Source organism: Lissotriton vulgaris, chromosome 7, assembly GCF_964263255.1.
Source record: "Lissotriton vulgaris chromosome 7, aLisVul1.2, whole genome shotgun sequence".
Lineage (NCBI taxonomy): Eukaryota > Metazoa > Chordata > Amphibia > Caudata > Salamandridae > Lissotriton > Lissotriton vulgaris.
Window position 1 is genome coordinate 1,024,523,042 of NC_141695.1, and position 18,113 is coordinate 1,024,541,154.

The 18,113-nt window shown below is 40.6% G+C and overlaps 1 protein-coding gene across 2 annotated transcripts in view; it reads left to right on the forward strand.

Moving 5' to 3' along the window:
• Window positions 1–5,046: 5,046 nt before the first annotated feature.
• The window catches only part of MATR3 (matrin 3), a 220,219-nt gene continuing 207,152 nt past the window's right edge, over window positions 5,047–18,113 (forward strand). Inside the window, exons 1-3 of one of the 2 annotated variants that reach the window (XM_086931449.1) lie at window positions 5,056–5,122; window positions 13,591–13,635; window positions 14,145–15,189. In XM_086931449.1, the coding sequence (XP_086787575.1) occupies window positions 14,305–15,189 (885 nt within the window). In that variant the 5' untranslated portion in view covers window positions 5,056–5,122; window positions 13,591–13,635; window positions 14,145–14,304. Of the gene's footprint in view, window positions 5,123–13,590; window positions 13,636–14,144; window positions 15,190–18,113 lie in introns of both variants that reach the window. The other variant, XM_086931450.1, reaches the window with a different exon arrangement.

Genomic DNA, 18,113 nt, shown 5'->3' on the forward strand with positions numbered 1-18,113 from the left:
CTCGTGGGAATTGGGCGGCCATCTTGGAGTCAGGCAGCTGGGAAGGACATCCCTGTGCAATTTTGAAGCGGCCATTTTGAAGTCAGGCATTCAGCAAATCCAAAAGCATTGACACCAACAAATATACAAGCATTGGCAAGAAGAAATAAACAAGCATTGGCAAGAGGAAACAAACAAGCTTTGGTAAGAGCAAGTAAACAAGCATTGACACTGACAAACAAACAAGCCTTGATAAGGACAAATATACAAACAGTGATAAACGCAAGGGAACATCATGCCAACTCCCGACAACTCCCCACAGCGCAATGAGGTTAAACCAATAATTTCGAGAATGTCTCACCTGCGACCACCAGAGCCCCTAACATTGACCACTGGAGGAAGCATGGGTCCCCGGTGGCAGGAGTGGTTTGAGGACTTTGAAGATTACATCAAAGGGTCAAAGGTGAATGAGGACGATGAGAAACTGATAGCCTTAAGAAATCTGGCTGGACGAGAAATTAGCAAGATAATCAAAGATCTTCCACCAGCAGACACAGCAGACTATGGCAAGGTACGAGATGCTCTAAACACAAAATTACTTCACAAAAGGAATGTGGATTATGAACGGCACACATTCCACAAAGCAAGTCAAGGGAAAGAGGAAGCAATGAGCACCTTCATTACACGACTGCACCGACTGTCTCGACACTGTGAATTCGACACATTCTCAACTGATGCTGCCATCAAATCACAAATCATTGATGGTTGTAACTCCAAAACACTCAGGAGGCGGCTGCTAAGAAAATGTCATGAACAGGATGATATAGAGGAAATGACCCGTGTATATGATCAGGCGGAAGAGCACGCCAAAAGTATGGAGACCGGTCGAGCAGACAGCAGAGAACAGGCATGCAGAGTTCAAGCCAGCAGCAGTCGGAGAAACTCAAAGGAGAGACAGTGGAGTTCAAGAACTACATCACGTCATCAACACACAGAACGGCGGAGACGTGATCCAAGCAAATGAGACAGAAGGCCTGATCGATCACGCAAGTGCTATAGATGCGGATATGATTATCCACATGTGGATGCCTGCCCGGCCATGGGTCAGCAATGTCACAAGTGTGGTCGGTCAAACCATTTTGAAGCCATGTGTGGGAATTACCACCGCAGAAAACGGAGTGAAACAACAAGGACCTCCAGGTCATCTCGATCCAACGTGAGACGACATCAAGCCAGAGCGGTTCAGGACAGACCGAAGTCATCATCAGGGTCATCACATTCCAGCCGAGATTCGCGGAAGTCTCAATGGCTGAGATGAGCAACGTCCAGAAGCTCCCGATCATCATCACGTGAATCTGAGTATACGGTGGAATATGCAAATATGATCGCAGACCCTGACCAACTTAAAAAGTACCCTCGATTAGACATCAGCATGGGAAATCATGCTACCAAATTTGTTCTGGACAGTGGGGCGTCACTAAATTACATTCCAGTTACAGAGTATAAAAAAATGGAGCCAAGACCATTTTTGAGTCCAGCTCACATCCGGGTTTTTACTTGGATGTCCAAAAAGCCTCTACCCTGTCTGGGAAAATTTCCAACGACTCTCCGACACAAGACACTGTCTGTACCAGCATTCATCCATGTGATTGAAGGCCCCGAGGCTGATTGTTTACTTAGCCTGCCCTCTGCCGAACGTCTTCAGTTGGTCGAGATCCTATACAGGGTCAGTGACGATCCCAACATCATCCATAAATTCCCCAAATTGTTCAGTGGGCTTGGAAAAATGAAAGGGTGTCAGATTCGACTTCACATCAATTAACTAATTAAACCTGTAGCCCAACACCCTCGAAGAGTACCATTTCACCTTCAACAGGCTGTAGAGGACGAATTACAAGAATTCCTTTCTGCGGACATCATTGAAAGGACAGATGGACCGACACCATGGGTATCACCAGTAGTGATAGTACCAAAGAAAGGAATGGTTGGCAAAGTGAGACTGTGTGTGGATATGCGGCTCCCCAACACTGCCATTGAAAGGGAGCGACACCCTGGACCACATTTAAGCGACATGATCTCAGCATTAAATGGGGCCAGAGTGTTTTCGAAACTGGACTTAAACAAGGGCTACCATCAGCTCGAATTACATGCCAAATCCAGGTACATCACCACTTTTGCAACTCATCTGGGCTTATTCAGATATAAAAGGCTGAGTTTTGGCATCTCCTCGGCTGCTGAGATCTTTCAGGAGGCCATCCGTCAAATCATTCACCATATCCCTAACACTTTGAACTATAGTGATGACATTCTTGTATATGGGTCTGACGTAAAAGAGCATGACAAGGCGCTGGATCGGGTGTGTCATGCACTTCTGAAAGCCAACTTAACTCTTAATAAAGACAAATGCGAATTCCATCAGGCAACCCTCAAAATCTTTGGGCACATTTTCTCCGGTTCAGGTATGAAGCCAGACCCTGATAAAATAACAGCTTTGAATGAGACCAAGAGCCCTCAGGACGTCAGCGATCTGAGATCGTTTCTGGGCATGGCCAGTTACTGTGCCCGCTACATTGAGAATTATGCCACGATCAGCCATCCGCTCAGGTTACTCACGAAACAGGGTCAGCCTTTTGTCTGGTCTTCTCAGTGTGAACAAGCCTTTCAGGAAATTAAACAAGCGGTTGAGTCCGCTAACAACCTGGCATATTTCAGTCCTAGCCGGAAAACAGAAATTACAGTGGACGCCAGTCCTGTGGGTCTTGGTGCGATTCTGGCCCAATATGAAAATGACACTGACAAGAGACATATTGTGGCATACGCTAGTCGCAGTCTGTCTGATCCTGAAAAGGCTTACTCGCAGCCTGAAAAAGAAAGTCTAGCGGTAGTGTGGGCCTGCGAACACTTTCATGTATTTATCTACGGAAAACACTTCACCATGATCACTGATCATCAGGCTCTCGTCACCATCTTTGGGAATCCAAGATCCAAAATGCCCCCGCGGATAGAACGATGGGGCCTGCGGCTGCAGGAATACACCTTCACTATCGTGCATAAACCGGGGAAGTCAGAAAACCCTGCTGACTACATGTCCCGTCATCCCCAACCATCGTCAGCGTCGGGTCCATCTATTGCTGAGGAATATATTAATTTTGTTGTGGATCATGCTCAACCTCCAGCGATCCCTTTGGAAGTAATTCGAGACGCCACTGCTCAGGATGTCATGCTGCAAAAAGTACTGCGTCGATTACAATCAAACCGATGGAGGCAGGACAGTGATGACGAATCTTCAGATCCGACACTTCGCCAGGAACTACAAGCCTTGAGACATGTGTGTGATGAGCTGTCGGCCACCAAGGAAGGGCTGTTGTTAAGGGACCAGAGAATTGTTGTTACACGTCAATTACGCCAGGGCGTTGTTAATCTTGCCCATGAAGGCCACAGGGGAATAGTGGCAACAAAAAGAGCATTGAGAGAACGTGTATTGTTTCCCCTTCTTGACCAACTTGTGGAATTGACAATAAAAGACTGCCCACAATGTCAGTTAGTCAGTCATGGAGATCCTCCCGCCCCACTACAAATGACCGCACTACCGGAGGGAGTGTGGCAGGAACTCGCCATGGATTTTTATGGACCTCTTCAAACAGGCAAATATGTCCTGGTGATTATAGATGAGTATTCACGATTCCTCATTGCCCAGTTTGTACCATCTACAAGTGCCTCCAGCACTCTCATGGTACTGGATGAAGTCTTTGCAGCGTGGGGGGTGCCTAAGGTATTAAAAACAGACAATGGTCCTCCTTTCAACGGACATGAGTTTGGTGCTTTCGCAAAGCATTTGAACTTTAAGCATAGAAAGGTCACACCCCTATGGCCACAGGCAAATGGCACGGTCAAAAGATTTATGGCCACACTGAAGAAAACGCGTCAACAGGCCACCGTGGAGAAGAAGGATCTACAGGTGGCACTCAACGAAGTTCTCAGAGCATACAGAACAAGTCCTCATGCCACCAATGGAAAGTGTCCCGCCACCCTAATGCTGGGGCGACCAATACGAACTCGCATCCCGACTTGGGAGGGTGCACAGTGGGCTGTGTCACCTCTCCGTGTCCATCAAGAAGTCGCAAATGCAGATCCTCAAGGGATAGAAAGAATGAAGGCATATGCGGATGCGAAAAGGAGAGCTAAATCGCCATCACTGCACGAAGGAGATTGCGTGATTGTGAAGCAAGAACAGCAACGCAAAACAGACTGTCGGTTCCGGCCAGAACCTTTGCTGATTACTCAACAAAAGGGCACGATGATTACGGCAGAATGTGACCAGCGCCGAATCACAAGAAATGCATCTCACTTTCAGAAATGCACACCGGCCATGAGAGAGTCTCTAGTGAAGTTGACAGACAATACGGTCTCTGATAGACCTGAAAGACTTGAAAGACTAACTCAAGAAAATGATGAGGTGGAAAATGATCCACCAGTGGAATCCGAGGCTGAAACCGGAAACATATCATCAAGACCTCGAAGAAACATTCAACGACCCAGACGTTTGATTGAAGAACTGTGAATTTGTTAATTCTTTGTTTCATTAAGAAAGGGGGAGATGTAACACGATAAGTAGTCTAGTAGTTGGGTGGGCAGAGTCAGGGTAAGAGGAGGGGTTTAGACAGGACAGAGCAGAGGGCAGTCAGAATAGGGACATGGAAGAGACAAGACGTGCAGAACAAAGGTGATGGTAGACAATCATTCCTGTGTCCTCGTATTCTTATTTGGGACATCACAGTCATATATATTTAACTGTATACAAAATTACAATGCTGTTCGCGCCTGGTACTTGACTCATAAAACAGGCGTATTCCTGGTGTCCCGTCAACAAGCAAACTAATAATTAGAACTCAGCTGGAAAAATCTTCCGTCTGACATTTCTAAAATCTGCCGGTTAACGATTCCGATAAGCTGCCATCTCGAGGTCAGGTGAACGAGTCTACTATTTGTAAAGCACCAATAGAAACGCGACACCAACACAGCTACAACATGGCCGCTCATGGCCCCGCCCACGTGCGCAGAATTAGAGGCGCAGTTGCATTGTTTCTAGGGCGCAGTGCATTGTGGGTTCTTTTTTGTGGCCTTCGAGGAGCGGGCGTTGCAGGTAGGGGTATGTGGCGTCGTTAGTAATTATGTAAAAAAAGGTTTGTTCAGGGCGCGAGCGATTTTTGTGACATTTGGGGGTTGTATGAATTTTTTTTGCAACCTATTTCCGTCGGGTATGGTGGATTTCGTGCGTTCGTTCAAGGAGCATCGGTTTGGGCCTCAACATATTGGGTGCCGCAGCGTGCAGACTGGTTTCTCCCCTTTCACTTGCTGTTGTGTGAATGCTTTTGACTCTTGTGGGATTCTTTTTATATGGTAGAAAGGTTTCCGTTGCCATTCCTCTCTAATTGTTACCCTGGTTATCTATTCAATTTTTTTCTTTCTAATTAGTTTGGAAACGTTCACTACTGAGCCTCATTTATGAACTGTGTCCGACTTATTTTACCGCCAGCTGTTGGATTCTCTCTGGGCTGCATTACTATTTCACTAAAACACATTTGGCAGACGAAACGATCATTTGCCGTTAATTTCTTCATATAAATTGTATTGAAAATGAGACGTTGGTAAGCTTAGTGAGTAATCCCAGGACCCTGTTCCGCCCCCTCAGGTGTGGATCACGTTTGCTGCTTCCGTTGCTGACTTGTACAGAGGTTAATTTAATAATAAACGCTAATGGCAGATGTAGTCCTTTTAACTTCCCTTTTTTGAATTCCTTCTGTGTACTTATCTTTCGATGTAGGATGGTACACTCGAATTAGGATAATACTGCACTTTTATCCGCTCTCTGAAATGGCCGAGCTTTTCTTTCACTAAGTTTCCCGGGCTCCCATAGATGTGGCTCGCCGAGTGTTAAGATTTGTCGATCCTAGGTTTCTTTTGTTTGTGGCTTTGAGGGGCGAAAAATGTATTAAAATGCTGTAAGTAGAGAATACAAATGAATCAGTCAAACCCATTAAAATATGTGAACAAAGTATACATATTCCATAACCGGTACATCTCGTGTAAAAGTACTGCATACAGTTCGAAAATTAGAAAGCAATCAACGAAGTAGACCAAATCCAAAGTTTAAACTGGTGTAATGCCCCAATTCAAAAGGGATGTTGAATATTAATGCGGTATTAAAAAAGATAACAGGACATTCTCTCTCTCTCTTCCCCCCCCCCCCCCCCCCAAATCAAGTTTCTGACCACCTATGCCTCCAAGAAATTTGTTGGGGTTACTCGTGCGTGACTTCAACCATGACCTCAAACCTAACCGTAGTAGACTTGTTCTTCTTTTGTTTTAGGGTTATTATCCCGCAGTAATGATTAGCAATCCAGCACCAGGTTTGGTCTAGGCGCCCAACTTAATTGATGGACGCTTGCTTCTATCAAGATAGAATGCAAACGTATTTTTTACCATTTAACACTCACTCCAAATCTCAGCATGTCGCCTTACAGTTCCCCACAAAATAATAAATTGGTCATCGCGAAGCTTAAAGTGACTCCCCATCAATTAAAGACAGTACCATTTGCAGAGTAACCAATTATTCACATCAACACAACATAGATTACATTCTGCGCTTAAAACACTTTAAAAGAAAATTGAGAAAGCTGCTTACATGGAACACGTCTTGTTGCTTTACTCAAATGAGAAAACACCCTCTGGAATAAAAAGCAGACGACTACTTACCTTCTTGATACAGAACTATTAAATATGACGAGGACAAGCAGGTTATTTACGATGTACGGATTTAAACCCACTCTTTATGGATAAATGAGTGAGATACATTTTAAAGTTTACACAATTTTTATGCTGTTATTTGTGTGGTGTTGATAGCAAGTCATTTGGTCATATTCTCTGCCTTTCTAGTGCTTGTATATAAGAGAATAGAAGTGAAGGAATAACATTTTCAGTCTTCTGCCTTCTAATTTTATAAAGTTGCTGCTACATTTTTAGGTACATTTTTTAAGCATTTAAAATCGTGACCAAGCAGAGGATATAGTAATCAACATTTTCTTCTGATATTGATTTTTTTTTTTTACCATGGTGTTTGTTTGGCATTGAAATATGCTTCTTAATGGATTGACTGAAACTGAAATATTTTGAAATCTGCATTTAGCTGTTCAAGTTAGACTTTACCGTTTCTTACATTGGGAATATTAATTAAATTAACAGATAGAGGCTTTCACCAATTAGGCATTAATCAATGTCCTGATGATCCCCCATGATTACTTGGTGGGATAGAAACGCCGTCGACCTTTATGTCCACCATATACAGAACGTATACCCTGTGTTATGTATATGTAAAGGTGCCTTTTGAATTTTCTGTTTCATTGAAAACTACTGAAATCTGAAGCTTTTGCCTAAAAGCCCTGTTTTGTTCCCTGTTTCTTAACTGTACTAATTTGTATGTGTTAGGGTACAGGCTTGTGCCCCACGAAGTTGAATTGTTGAAGGAATTCTTTTCTCTCATTCCTCATTAAGTAAAGATTGAGACCTCTGTCCGGCTGGACATGTCCAATTAAAATAGAATCGACTGTCTATATTTATTGTTTTCTACACATTCTTTTGCATGGGACCACTGTTTAAAAATTGTTCCCGAGGTCCTGTGCTGATTCGTTTGGGCGCCCTTGTTGGTCTACAATATACTATTGCGTTGAAGACCCGCACATCACTACTTGGCTAGTACATATAATCTATTTTGCTTTCTCATAGCTTCAACATATTTACCATTGTAGTGTTATGCTGAAAAAGCATGCAAGTTCATATACCTCATCTATTGCCTTTGCAGCTGAATGTACTTCCAACTTTTTTTTTTAATGTTCGATCAGTTTACAAATAGATCATAAAAGCACAATTTCATCATAGCACATACCAACCATTTGTATTGGCTTCAACAAAATCATACGTAACATTTAGTCTAGAAGCCTTTCTGCATGTATTTTGTGAGCGACTGCTGGACTTGATAGATAAAGTCAATCTTACTTGGGCAGTCAGTTGAATACAAGCGGTAAAAAGTCAATCGTGTCTGTATGATGTTGATGCCAGGCTATTGAGCTTTGCCAATGATGGAAAACATTGTTTGGAAAAAGTACGGGAACGTTTCATAATACTCAAGTAACCTCAGCTAAATATATTGAGGTATCTTGATACTACATTACACCCATATTTATTAACAGTATGGTGGTGTCGGACATTGGCCACACACAACCTAATTTACTTTCCACAGGAGTAGGAAGTGAAACAAATATGCTGGTGCTTAGCAGCAGCCGAGACTGCAGGGTTATGGGCCTCAAAGAGAAAGAATCTCATTTGTAGTCAATAATATTAAGTTAACTGTCTGCCTCAAATATCTGAGTGAATGCACTCCCTGCCACCCCCTATCGCAACTGAGATTGGCAGTCAAGCAGCAGTGGGCTGACCCAGCAGGCTCTTAACTATTGGTATCAAACAGAGTAGTTCTGTAAAACTAGATAACATAAAACCGTCAGTATGCACGACCCGGAAAGGCATGTAGATGAAAGAGCCATACACTGCATCTTTTTGACCTCTTCGTTGTTATGCAGTGAGTACCTAACATATTGTTTTTGGCTGCATCTTTTTAGACCACCCCTTTTTTTTAAATTTATAATAATTTATTTAACTGTTCGCTTTTCTGGTTATCCAGGAACTGTGAGCCATTCAGTATTGGCAGGTTTCCTGAGCTTCCTTTTTTGTTTAAAGATGTATTGTGGTCATCTGCTATAAAGGTACACATTGAAGAGATTTGTGGTTCTTTTCAAGCCTTTCCATGCTTCCAAAGATATTCTCATAGTCACATTTCTAAACATTCAGTAGTTTAATAAATAACGGGATTATGTGAGCCCGAAAAAAGTAACATTTGCAACTTGGTCAACCCCCTGAATGTCCTGTTTTAACCTGTGTGCTCATCTGATACTTCCCACTTGTCTTTGTAGAAGACTAATGAGGAGTGTAAAGCAACCCATTAAAGCAAGTCCCAGTTTAACCTTTTAACCCGTTTAGCGCGTCGAACATTCCGCCCCAGTGCGGACGTTTGATCGCGTTAACGGGATTCGCAGCACCAGAGAGGTAGTGCACGCGATGACCGTTGGGCGTTCGCAGCACGGAAAGGGTTAAGATACAATATGCATTGTATTGTAGTCTGAGTATTGTTCTAGGTAGTTTGAAGTTCAACCAAGACACTGCCCTCGTTACAGGGGGGGTCATGTCTTGGGGGGAGGGGGGATTAAGTTGTCTACATAGAGTGGAAACTTTATTATTATTTTTTTTTTTTACTTGGGGTGTTACTTGTCATTTGTGCAAGACACACTCAGTCCCCCTGTAATAATATATGCGCTCCTCCCCTACAACACGCCATCCCACACGGTTGAGGCTACCTAAAAATTCAGTTATGATTCTCATTTGATTCTCTCCAAGACAGTAGACAGACAGAATCCTAGTTCGCGAGTTAGCTTAAGCGGAAAGATGTCCATTATCATCAAATGTAATTTTTTTTTTTACCTGCTTTAAGAACGGTTGCTTAAATTTCAGTTGCCTTCTCCTTAGTAAATAGCTAGTTCTATTCACCAGGTTGGTAGTTGAAAAATTAAACTTTTTTTTTTATTTCTAATTTGCATGGCTGCGGTTTTCAAAAAAAGTTTACATTTTAAGTGTTTGGCATCTCAATGCAAATTCAGAGATGCCCACTAAAAAAGTTATTGATGAGACTATTTCAAAGGGTGTTACTTTCCTTTATTTCAAGTCAGAAAATATTCCTACAGATAAAATAGAAACGAAGGCAAAAAAACGATAGCAGATATAAAATATTACATGCTGTAATATGGTCTAGGACATGGATATCACCAAGAAAAACATGATTATACCCAGAATTAGCAGTCAACGTAAGAAGAAAAATTGATCAGCATTGTAGTTTGGGAAATCACAGTTAAAACCTACCCACGTTTTTATAAAACTTTCTCACAGAGGAAGAACCTCCTAGCTTTGGCCAAGGCCAGCTCAGACTCCTACATTTGTCTTATAAGAGCCCAACTTTCAGATGCCATTGGGGGAGCAGCAGAGAACCATGCCAGAGTGATCCATAACAGGCACACACTATCATTATTGTCATTAGACATTTGATACCCCCGTCATACTCAAACTTGACACCCATCAGTAACTCTTTAGGGAAAATGAATCTTGGAAACTTAGACCAGAGTAAGATAGCTTAGTTGCCCGACCCAAAAGTCCTGTAAGGCAGGGCATGTGGCAAACATATGTACAATATCTGCAATTAGCAGACTATATTTCAGGGAACTAACTTTATCCATAGACTCCCTCGCACCCCATCTGGAAATTATTTCCGGGGTATAATATAGATCTGCTGTAATTTCAGATTGGTTGAGTGTACCAAGCGATCCCCAAATTCAAATGCCCTTTTGATCTGAGACAAGAATATCGGAAGATGGTAGCGAGCTCCATTTTGTTGCCAGTAGCACAGTGACAAATGTTCTGATATAACATGCTTATTAACTGTTTCCTGCCTAGTTAATATAGATGTACCATTAGCACTGTACCTTCAAAATCCAATAAGCAGAAGTCATACAGTTGCCCATAGTCTGACCCTTTTTTTGGCGCCCAGGCCCTACCAGTTTGATCATGGAACACTAGTGGAAAAGCAGTATTATCCGAGAGTGGCGTTTCTTTATTTAAAAAAGCTATTGAATATTTATTGCAAATTGCCTGCCAAATACGAATAGCATTCTTCACCACCTTAAACCAAACCCTCTTGTAATAATTAGTATACCCCAGCCGATAGGAAGAGAGCCTGAACTCTGTCCCAAGCGCTACTGATAGCAGAAAGCTGCTGTATCTGGATCCACCTAGATTAATGAGCTGTGCAGGCCCACCTTCAAACGCAGCCCAAAAAGGTAGCTTGAAATCGGGGAGTTGAAGCCCCCCCTCGCTTATATGGTAGTTTCGTAAGTTGAATTGCTAGTCTCGTCTGCTTATATAATGGGAAGCAGCTGACACCCCTGTCGGGTACCACAGTATATCTGATATGTATTTGAATACCTCCCAGAATATATCACCAGGTCACGTGGTCTTATATAATGCCTGTACCAATTGAATACATTTATTCCCGATTCCAGAAACGCTTAACGTAGCCCGCATACACTTCCAGGACATGCGTTTGCAGGACTTCTCCACATCTAATAAAATTATACCTATTGCTTTCCATGTTGGTTGCTGAGTCCGCATTGATTTTTGCTCTAGGGTTTGTCTTAAACATTCGATTTGACCTATGGTTTGTGGTTTTCATAGTTCTGTGTGTGAATGTTGTTGATCCTTCATAATGCTCTGATTGTTAAATATATGAAATTTATTTGTCAAGAGATGTCACATTTTGATCTTTTTCTACTAGTGATTCCTTTTTAAAACCAATTCGCCTTCATATGGAAGCATTTTTTTTTCTTTTTTGTGCAGTCTAGTGGTACACCCAAGTCAAACTGTTAATCAATCAGTCACACATATCCTCTTATGGGAATTTGCTAGTTTCAAACCTTTTTCAAAGTTTTGAAAAAACCAATACATATTCATAAGCGAATCAAATCCAGCACTCCCCTTGAAAATGAACGGCCACTGTAGCCTACATTACATTCTAGGAAGGCACTTTCTGAATTTTATTTATTTCGCTTGCTTTATCAACAACTTACGCTTTGTTAAATTTGCTGTAACCATTGATGTTCTCTGCCCTCCAAGCGCCTTAGTTGAACTTCGTTCGCTTGACCATTCTCGTACTGACATTTTGAGAATAGGCAAATGCACCCCTATTTCGACTCATTTGTTGTTTCTCTATTGGCTTTCATTGAACCAGCACATTGTATTGGCTGTATCTGTATCTGTATCTCCCTACTTTAATTATTTGCTTCTATTTTTAATTTTCTATTTTTTTTTTCCATCTGGCGGCCCCAGATACAATCATTGATTAACTGTCAGTGATTGCTGGATACTCATCACTGGCTACATGACTGAAAGGCAAAAACAAAAATTAATTTCAAGAATGAAGGATAACCTTTGTGTTGGTTGAGTTGGTGTGTGAGGCTGTTAGTAACAGCCACACTGGATTAGAACTATATGGTCTTGTCTACAGGGTACTGTCTAACATGATTAAAACACGGTACCCCCTTATTTACAGCCTATCTCCCCTTTAACACTGGGATACATGGTAAATGGAGTGTTACACTCAAGGATCCTGGTGTCCTTCCTTTCAAATGAGCTTGAATTCCCTGCCTTCATGAATTTGAAAGGAATGTATTTGTTGCCATTCCATTTCAAGTATTTGATACACCCAAACTCTCTGGTTAAAAACTTGTTTCAGTTGTTAAACGAGTCCCCCTTTAAGAACGCTTCAAATTGTAAGCCTTAAATATACAGCTCAGTCTACGTTGTATACAGTTTTGAAAGTACAACGCTTTTTCGGATTGACAGTACTGTTTATGCATTTATTTTGCCCTGTTTATGCAGTGTTTGTTTAATTTCATCAAATCTAATGTAAACATGGTCCTTAGGTGCACTTAAAATTAGTGCTATCTTTCAAATCTTGCTAAATTTTTACATTTGATTTTTAATTTTTTCTTACAAACTGCACGTACTTAATTGTGGCCCACGTGTGACAGAACATCGCTATTTATTTGGGTCTTTGCCGTAGATGTACAACATAAGTTGTACAGTTTGTGATTTCCCATCAGTCTGGACTCTAGATCCCACTTGTTCGCTCTGTTCATTCCATTAACTAAAAAATCACCAATCCAACAATTGCTTTGTAACATTGACAGACTGAGCTCACAATTTTCTATTAGGTCTACGCATCTCATCATGTTCTTGAAGTACAAATTTGTCATAAGATCAGCAGTTCAACTTTCATATATGTAGGATTGATCATTCTGTTTTGTGCTTCTGAGTTCCCATGGTTGCCCCAATCCTTAGCGTTGCAACATTTGGTTTTGAATAATATCATTGCTACTCCCATAGTGATTATTATTATTATTATTACATTGTGAAGCCTCATTAGTTCATGGTCCTCAAAGCCAGAACGCCGAAGTAACCCTGAGTATCTTACTGAATAGTGGGTCCAAATAAGAACAGCAGCTTTTTGTGTTCTTTTAAACTCGGGGGTGTGCTGCATAACCCTAAGTATCAAGGTAATTGGAAAACACGTATGCAGTATTGCTGAATGCCATTTCACTGTTTTACAAAGATCTGAAATTGGCACATTTTTTTGGGATTCCCAGGGTTCACTTTCTAGTGTGCTTTGACTCCTACATCATTTGGCTTGTGGTAAAGATCTAACCAAAATGAGGTCTGTTGAACTTATGCTACCTAGTAATCAGCAGAGAGGAATCTGCCCTTTTTAGAAGGATAGTTTTTTGACCTCCACTTCTTGAATACGTTTGGCATTTAGAATCGATTTTTTTTTTTTTTTAACAGATACCACTTTTACAGTGCCTTTTTTAAAATGTGCGTTATTTCTAAATCTTTCCACAGGATTACACATTGAACGTTATTGAAGACCTGTTAACTTGTGTGAAGGTAGTTATTAAAACTATTAATGCACAGTTTTTGTTTTACTCTGCATAGTCCATGCAGTCTGCTCAATATATTTTGCCAGGTTTAAAGTGAGCTTTTCCTCGTGTTTTGTCTAAATCATTTTCCTAAGCGTATATTCTTGTTAAACTGAATCTACAACTTCTCCATCTTTTCTACAAGATCATTTCTACTTGCTGCCCAAACCTCAGTTCTATTTCTTGCTCTCCACTGTCACTGGTGATTAAATCCCTGCATCATCTTTGTGGTTATCTCCTGAAAAGTAATGTTAAGATACGAGTGAAAAGAAAGCACACTTGTTAAAATAAAGAAGATCTTGTATTAGGTCTATATACTATACACTTAAGTATAATTAAATGACACATTGAGTCCAACTTGAATCTTGAGGATTTGCCTTTTAAGCTGAGAATTGTCCATTTTAATCATCTTGATGCACAATTGCATTTTTCATTGCATCTGTTTGACTGTGACTAAAATTGCTTATTTTTCTACAGAGTTGTCGGCGTTCTCTGCTTGAAGAAGAATCTCCTCAAACACTGATCCTCTTTCTTGCTGTTGCATTTGAACTGAAGCTTATTTTTTTATTTTTTAGAGCATCTCTTGCAGCCGTCCGTTTTGTTTTGATTTGTAAAGAACAATATCTATAGCATTGCAATGTCCAAATCATTCCAGCAGTCCTCTCTAAGAGAGTCCCAAGGCCATCATGGGCGGGAGATTTCAGCGGGACTCGGACTCCTTGCTGCTACCCATTCTCTAAATATACCAGGCTCTCTTGGAAGGATGACTCAAGGTACTGCACGCCTTGCTAGCCTAATGAATCTCGGTGTTAATTCTTCATTGAATCAGCAAGGATCTCATAGTGCACTGTCATCTAGTGCTTCAGCCCATAATTTACCATCTAAATTCAACTTTGGAAGTAGGGGTCAGCCATCTTCTCAGCACCGTGGTGATCCAGAGCAAGCTACAAATATTTTGGCCAGCTTTGGTCTTTCTGCTAGAGATTTAGATGAATTAAGTCGCTATCCAGAGGATAAAATAACACCAGAAAATTTGCCCCAGATACTTTTACAACTGAAAAGAAGAAGGACTGAAGAAACTGCTTCATTGGGTTATAGTAGAGAAGGGAGATCTGCGTCCCGAGAGCAAACCTATAGAGTTCCTAGGGATGAATGGGAAGAGGCAAGGCCCCTTAGAAGAGAGAGCTTTGAAGAACATGGCTCTGTTAACCCAGTAGTAGATTATGACCATGGAAATCGATCTAAAGAGTCTGCTTATTATGACCGAATGGATTTTGAAGATAGATTAAGAGATCGAGAGAGGGTTAGAGATGATAGTTTTTATCCTGAAGCCTCCGCATCCTACAGAAAATTTGATGCAGATTATGAAAGAGGGGGTCGTGGTGCCGGGCAAGAAAGGTCTCTTTTTGAGAAAAAGAGAGGAATTCCTTCAAGTAGCAATGTTGAGGACTTCCATGGATTGTTACCAAAAGGTTATCCGTACCTGTGTTCTTTATGCGATATACCAATTCACTCTAACAAGGTGAGTGTATAGAGAATAAGATGCTTCTACTTTCTTTGTTGCAGACTCTATTCGCTGCTCCTTAGACACATCTTATTGACTGTTTTCAAACCTTGAAACCGTGCATTCAAATACTTGTGCTAATCTATCTCAAAAGTTGTCTGCCAGTCTTTTTTTAAATTTTCTTTTTTTAAATTACAGGGCTATACATTAATACTTTCTATTTAGCCAGACGGCTACATAGCCTGGCTCCTATTCTTATCAGGATGTCTTGCTGTTTAGCCTGCTTTCACGTTCTTATAGACCCATAACTGGCATTTCGTCAGCAATTCTACTGCTAAAGAAGTTCTTTGGAAATTTCGTTATTCCGTAGTTTCTTTTGACAATTAATGTAGTTTTTTGCCACATTTCTAGTTTCTCCTTGCCCACAAGTTAATGTATAGCCCTGATACTCCCACGTCTTGTATTTTTTTTACATATTTTATTCAAGATTTGTTCAGTCATTAATTTTTTGAAGTCACCATAGCTATGTAATGTTGCTTAGATTCTTGCAACTTATTGATCCGATTTTAATGCATACCTTATTTTGTTTACTCTTTTATAAGTATATGTAATAGCTAAATTCCAGTCCTCAATTCATGGTGGTTTATTATACATATGTAATCATGGAGAGTCCCTTTTCTGCAAACCCCTTGCATTGAACAAATGTGCTGCCTGTGTTCACATTATTTGCAACACACCTGCTTTGTTACTCTTCTTCTACACGTTCAAAATAGGGATCATAGCTGTACCTGCAGTCTCTTTCACGTTCAGAATGCTTTACTAGTCATTTTTTCCTCCCGGACTACCATCTTCCCTCCCATTGTTTCCCATTGCATTTGTTTTGTGTGCTTATCAACTACTTTATTTTTTACAAAACGTCTCTTCAATTTTAACAATCTGCTTCAGTGATTAGGTTGAGATGTTGCATTCTTAGAGTGGCATACCAAAGTGACCACACAATTGTATTTAAATTTTTTTCTACTTGTCTTACGTAATCTTTGGCCAATGTTGGACACTAATGCAGTATTGTTGGCATCGTAAAAACCTACAGGTACCTTTCAATACAGCTTTCAAAATAAATATTTGCCACAAGTGCTCTCTTGAAATTTTCCTTAAATACGGTTATTGAAATTGGAGTGCAGCCCTGAAATACTTAATCTTCAATCCATGCTGGTAACCTGTTAGGCAAGTTTATTTGTAGGCGACTTGTGTCTTGCTCAATATGTTGCTAGGCAGTTCCCAGAGAGAATGATCATAGTTGAAAATGTTGGAAGCTAAATCTTCCAAGTTGCACAGTGGTGCTGTGAATTTAATTCTTCACATCATTGTAATGTGGTGGGACTTTTTTCAACTTGTTTTGGTTTTCTTCTTGATAAACACTTATTTTTATGATTTTCTAATGTAGATTTGGGTAAAACAGTTTTCATGTGAGAAACTAATGAGCTTGGACGTGAATATTGAATTTGTCAATGCGTTCCATATAGTCTTTTTCAAGTCTGCCATCTGGATGCGAATACCTGAGAAGTAGTTTCACTGTTACCTATTTGGACTAATGAAGAGTCTCTGTTCTCATTTGTGTCCATTAACCTTAAATAATGAGCATAATTCAGGTAATATTGGCACTGCCTACAAACATCATTTCTTGAGAATTCAAACTCGTGCTTTTGTTTTGGACATGTAATTCCTCATACTTGGTGTTCACTGCCCTCTGAAAATTATTCCGACTAAGCACTTTGGATCTAAGACCTGTAACTTGTGTCTGTTGCATCATTAGGCCTGCCGTCTCACTCTGGACTGACCTTGGATAAAGAGTACCAAAATTTGACATTGGCTAGTGTTTTCAGTTTTGAAAATGCCTGCCACTGTTTTTGTTTCTAAAGAGGTGGGTCTCATCATTTTGTTTCTGAAAAGTTTAGTGTAGCCTTCAGTGATTCTTTCCATCTTCCCAACTGGTTTGGTAGACCATAAATGCTCCCTGTAATAGTCACCCTCTGGAAGGAACGTGCTTATAAGACTTTTGAAAGTGGAGTTTCAAGTACCAAGCATTGCACTGTAGTATTCACTTCTTTAGAATTTCTTCATATGATGGCTAGATACTTATTCAGGATTATCATTCAGAATCGGTGATTATGGGGGATCAGATTAATACAGTATACTTTTCTAATTGTTTATACTATCACATTTTAGCCCGTTAAAAACATTATTTGTAGATGGCAACAGTACATAAACTGCAACAATTAAGACCTGTTTCCCAAGTAAAAATGCAAACCATTTGATCATTTGTGAAGTTACTTCATCATAGCTACTGTACAAATAAACCTGCCTAGAAGCAGGAATGGATGTCCCGTCCCATCTCCCCCCTCGTCAACTGGGCTTTAACAGATATGGTTTAGGTGCTGATCCATTTGATTTGGACTTATAGGACTATCAAAAAGGAAGAAGTCGACCAAAGATTTGTAGTTTACATTACTCATTGGAGACTAGAAACTCATCTGGCCTGGGAAGAAGCCGGCTGACTCCCGCTTTGATTACTTGATGCTTTTTGTCTTCTTCATTTCAGAATTAAGCACTTGAATACTCTAGTTACACTGTTTGCTTCTATTGTAAGATGTATAAAAGTGGGGCATCATTTACCATTAAGATGTGGATTGTTGAAGATTTGCGCTTACCTACTAAATGATCTACATTATTGCCTTTATGCCAGCTTTTGATGCAATCCTGTCTTCAATTTTCCCTTCATGTTTTTGAGCACCCTTATTCCATATCATTCCATGTAATTTGCCCCTCACTTACCCAACTAGTGGCCTAGAAATGAGAACACGGTCCAAATTTTCCTTATAGAATTGAAGCATATCTGTTTGGGTGGTCAGTTTTTTGATTGGTACAAAATGATTTGTATGCCC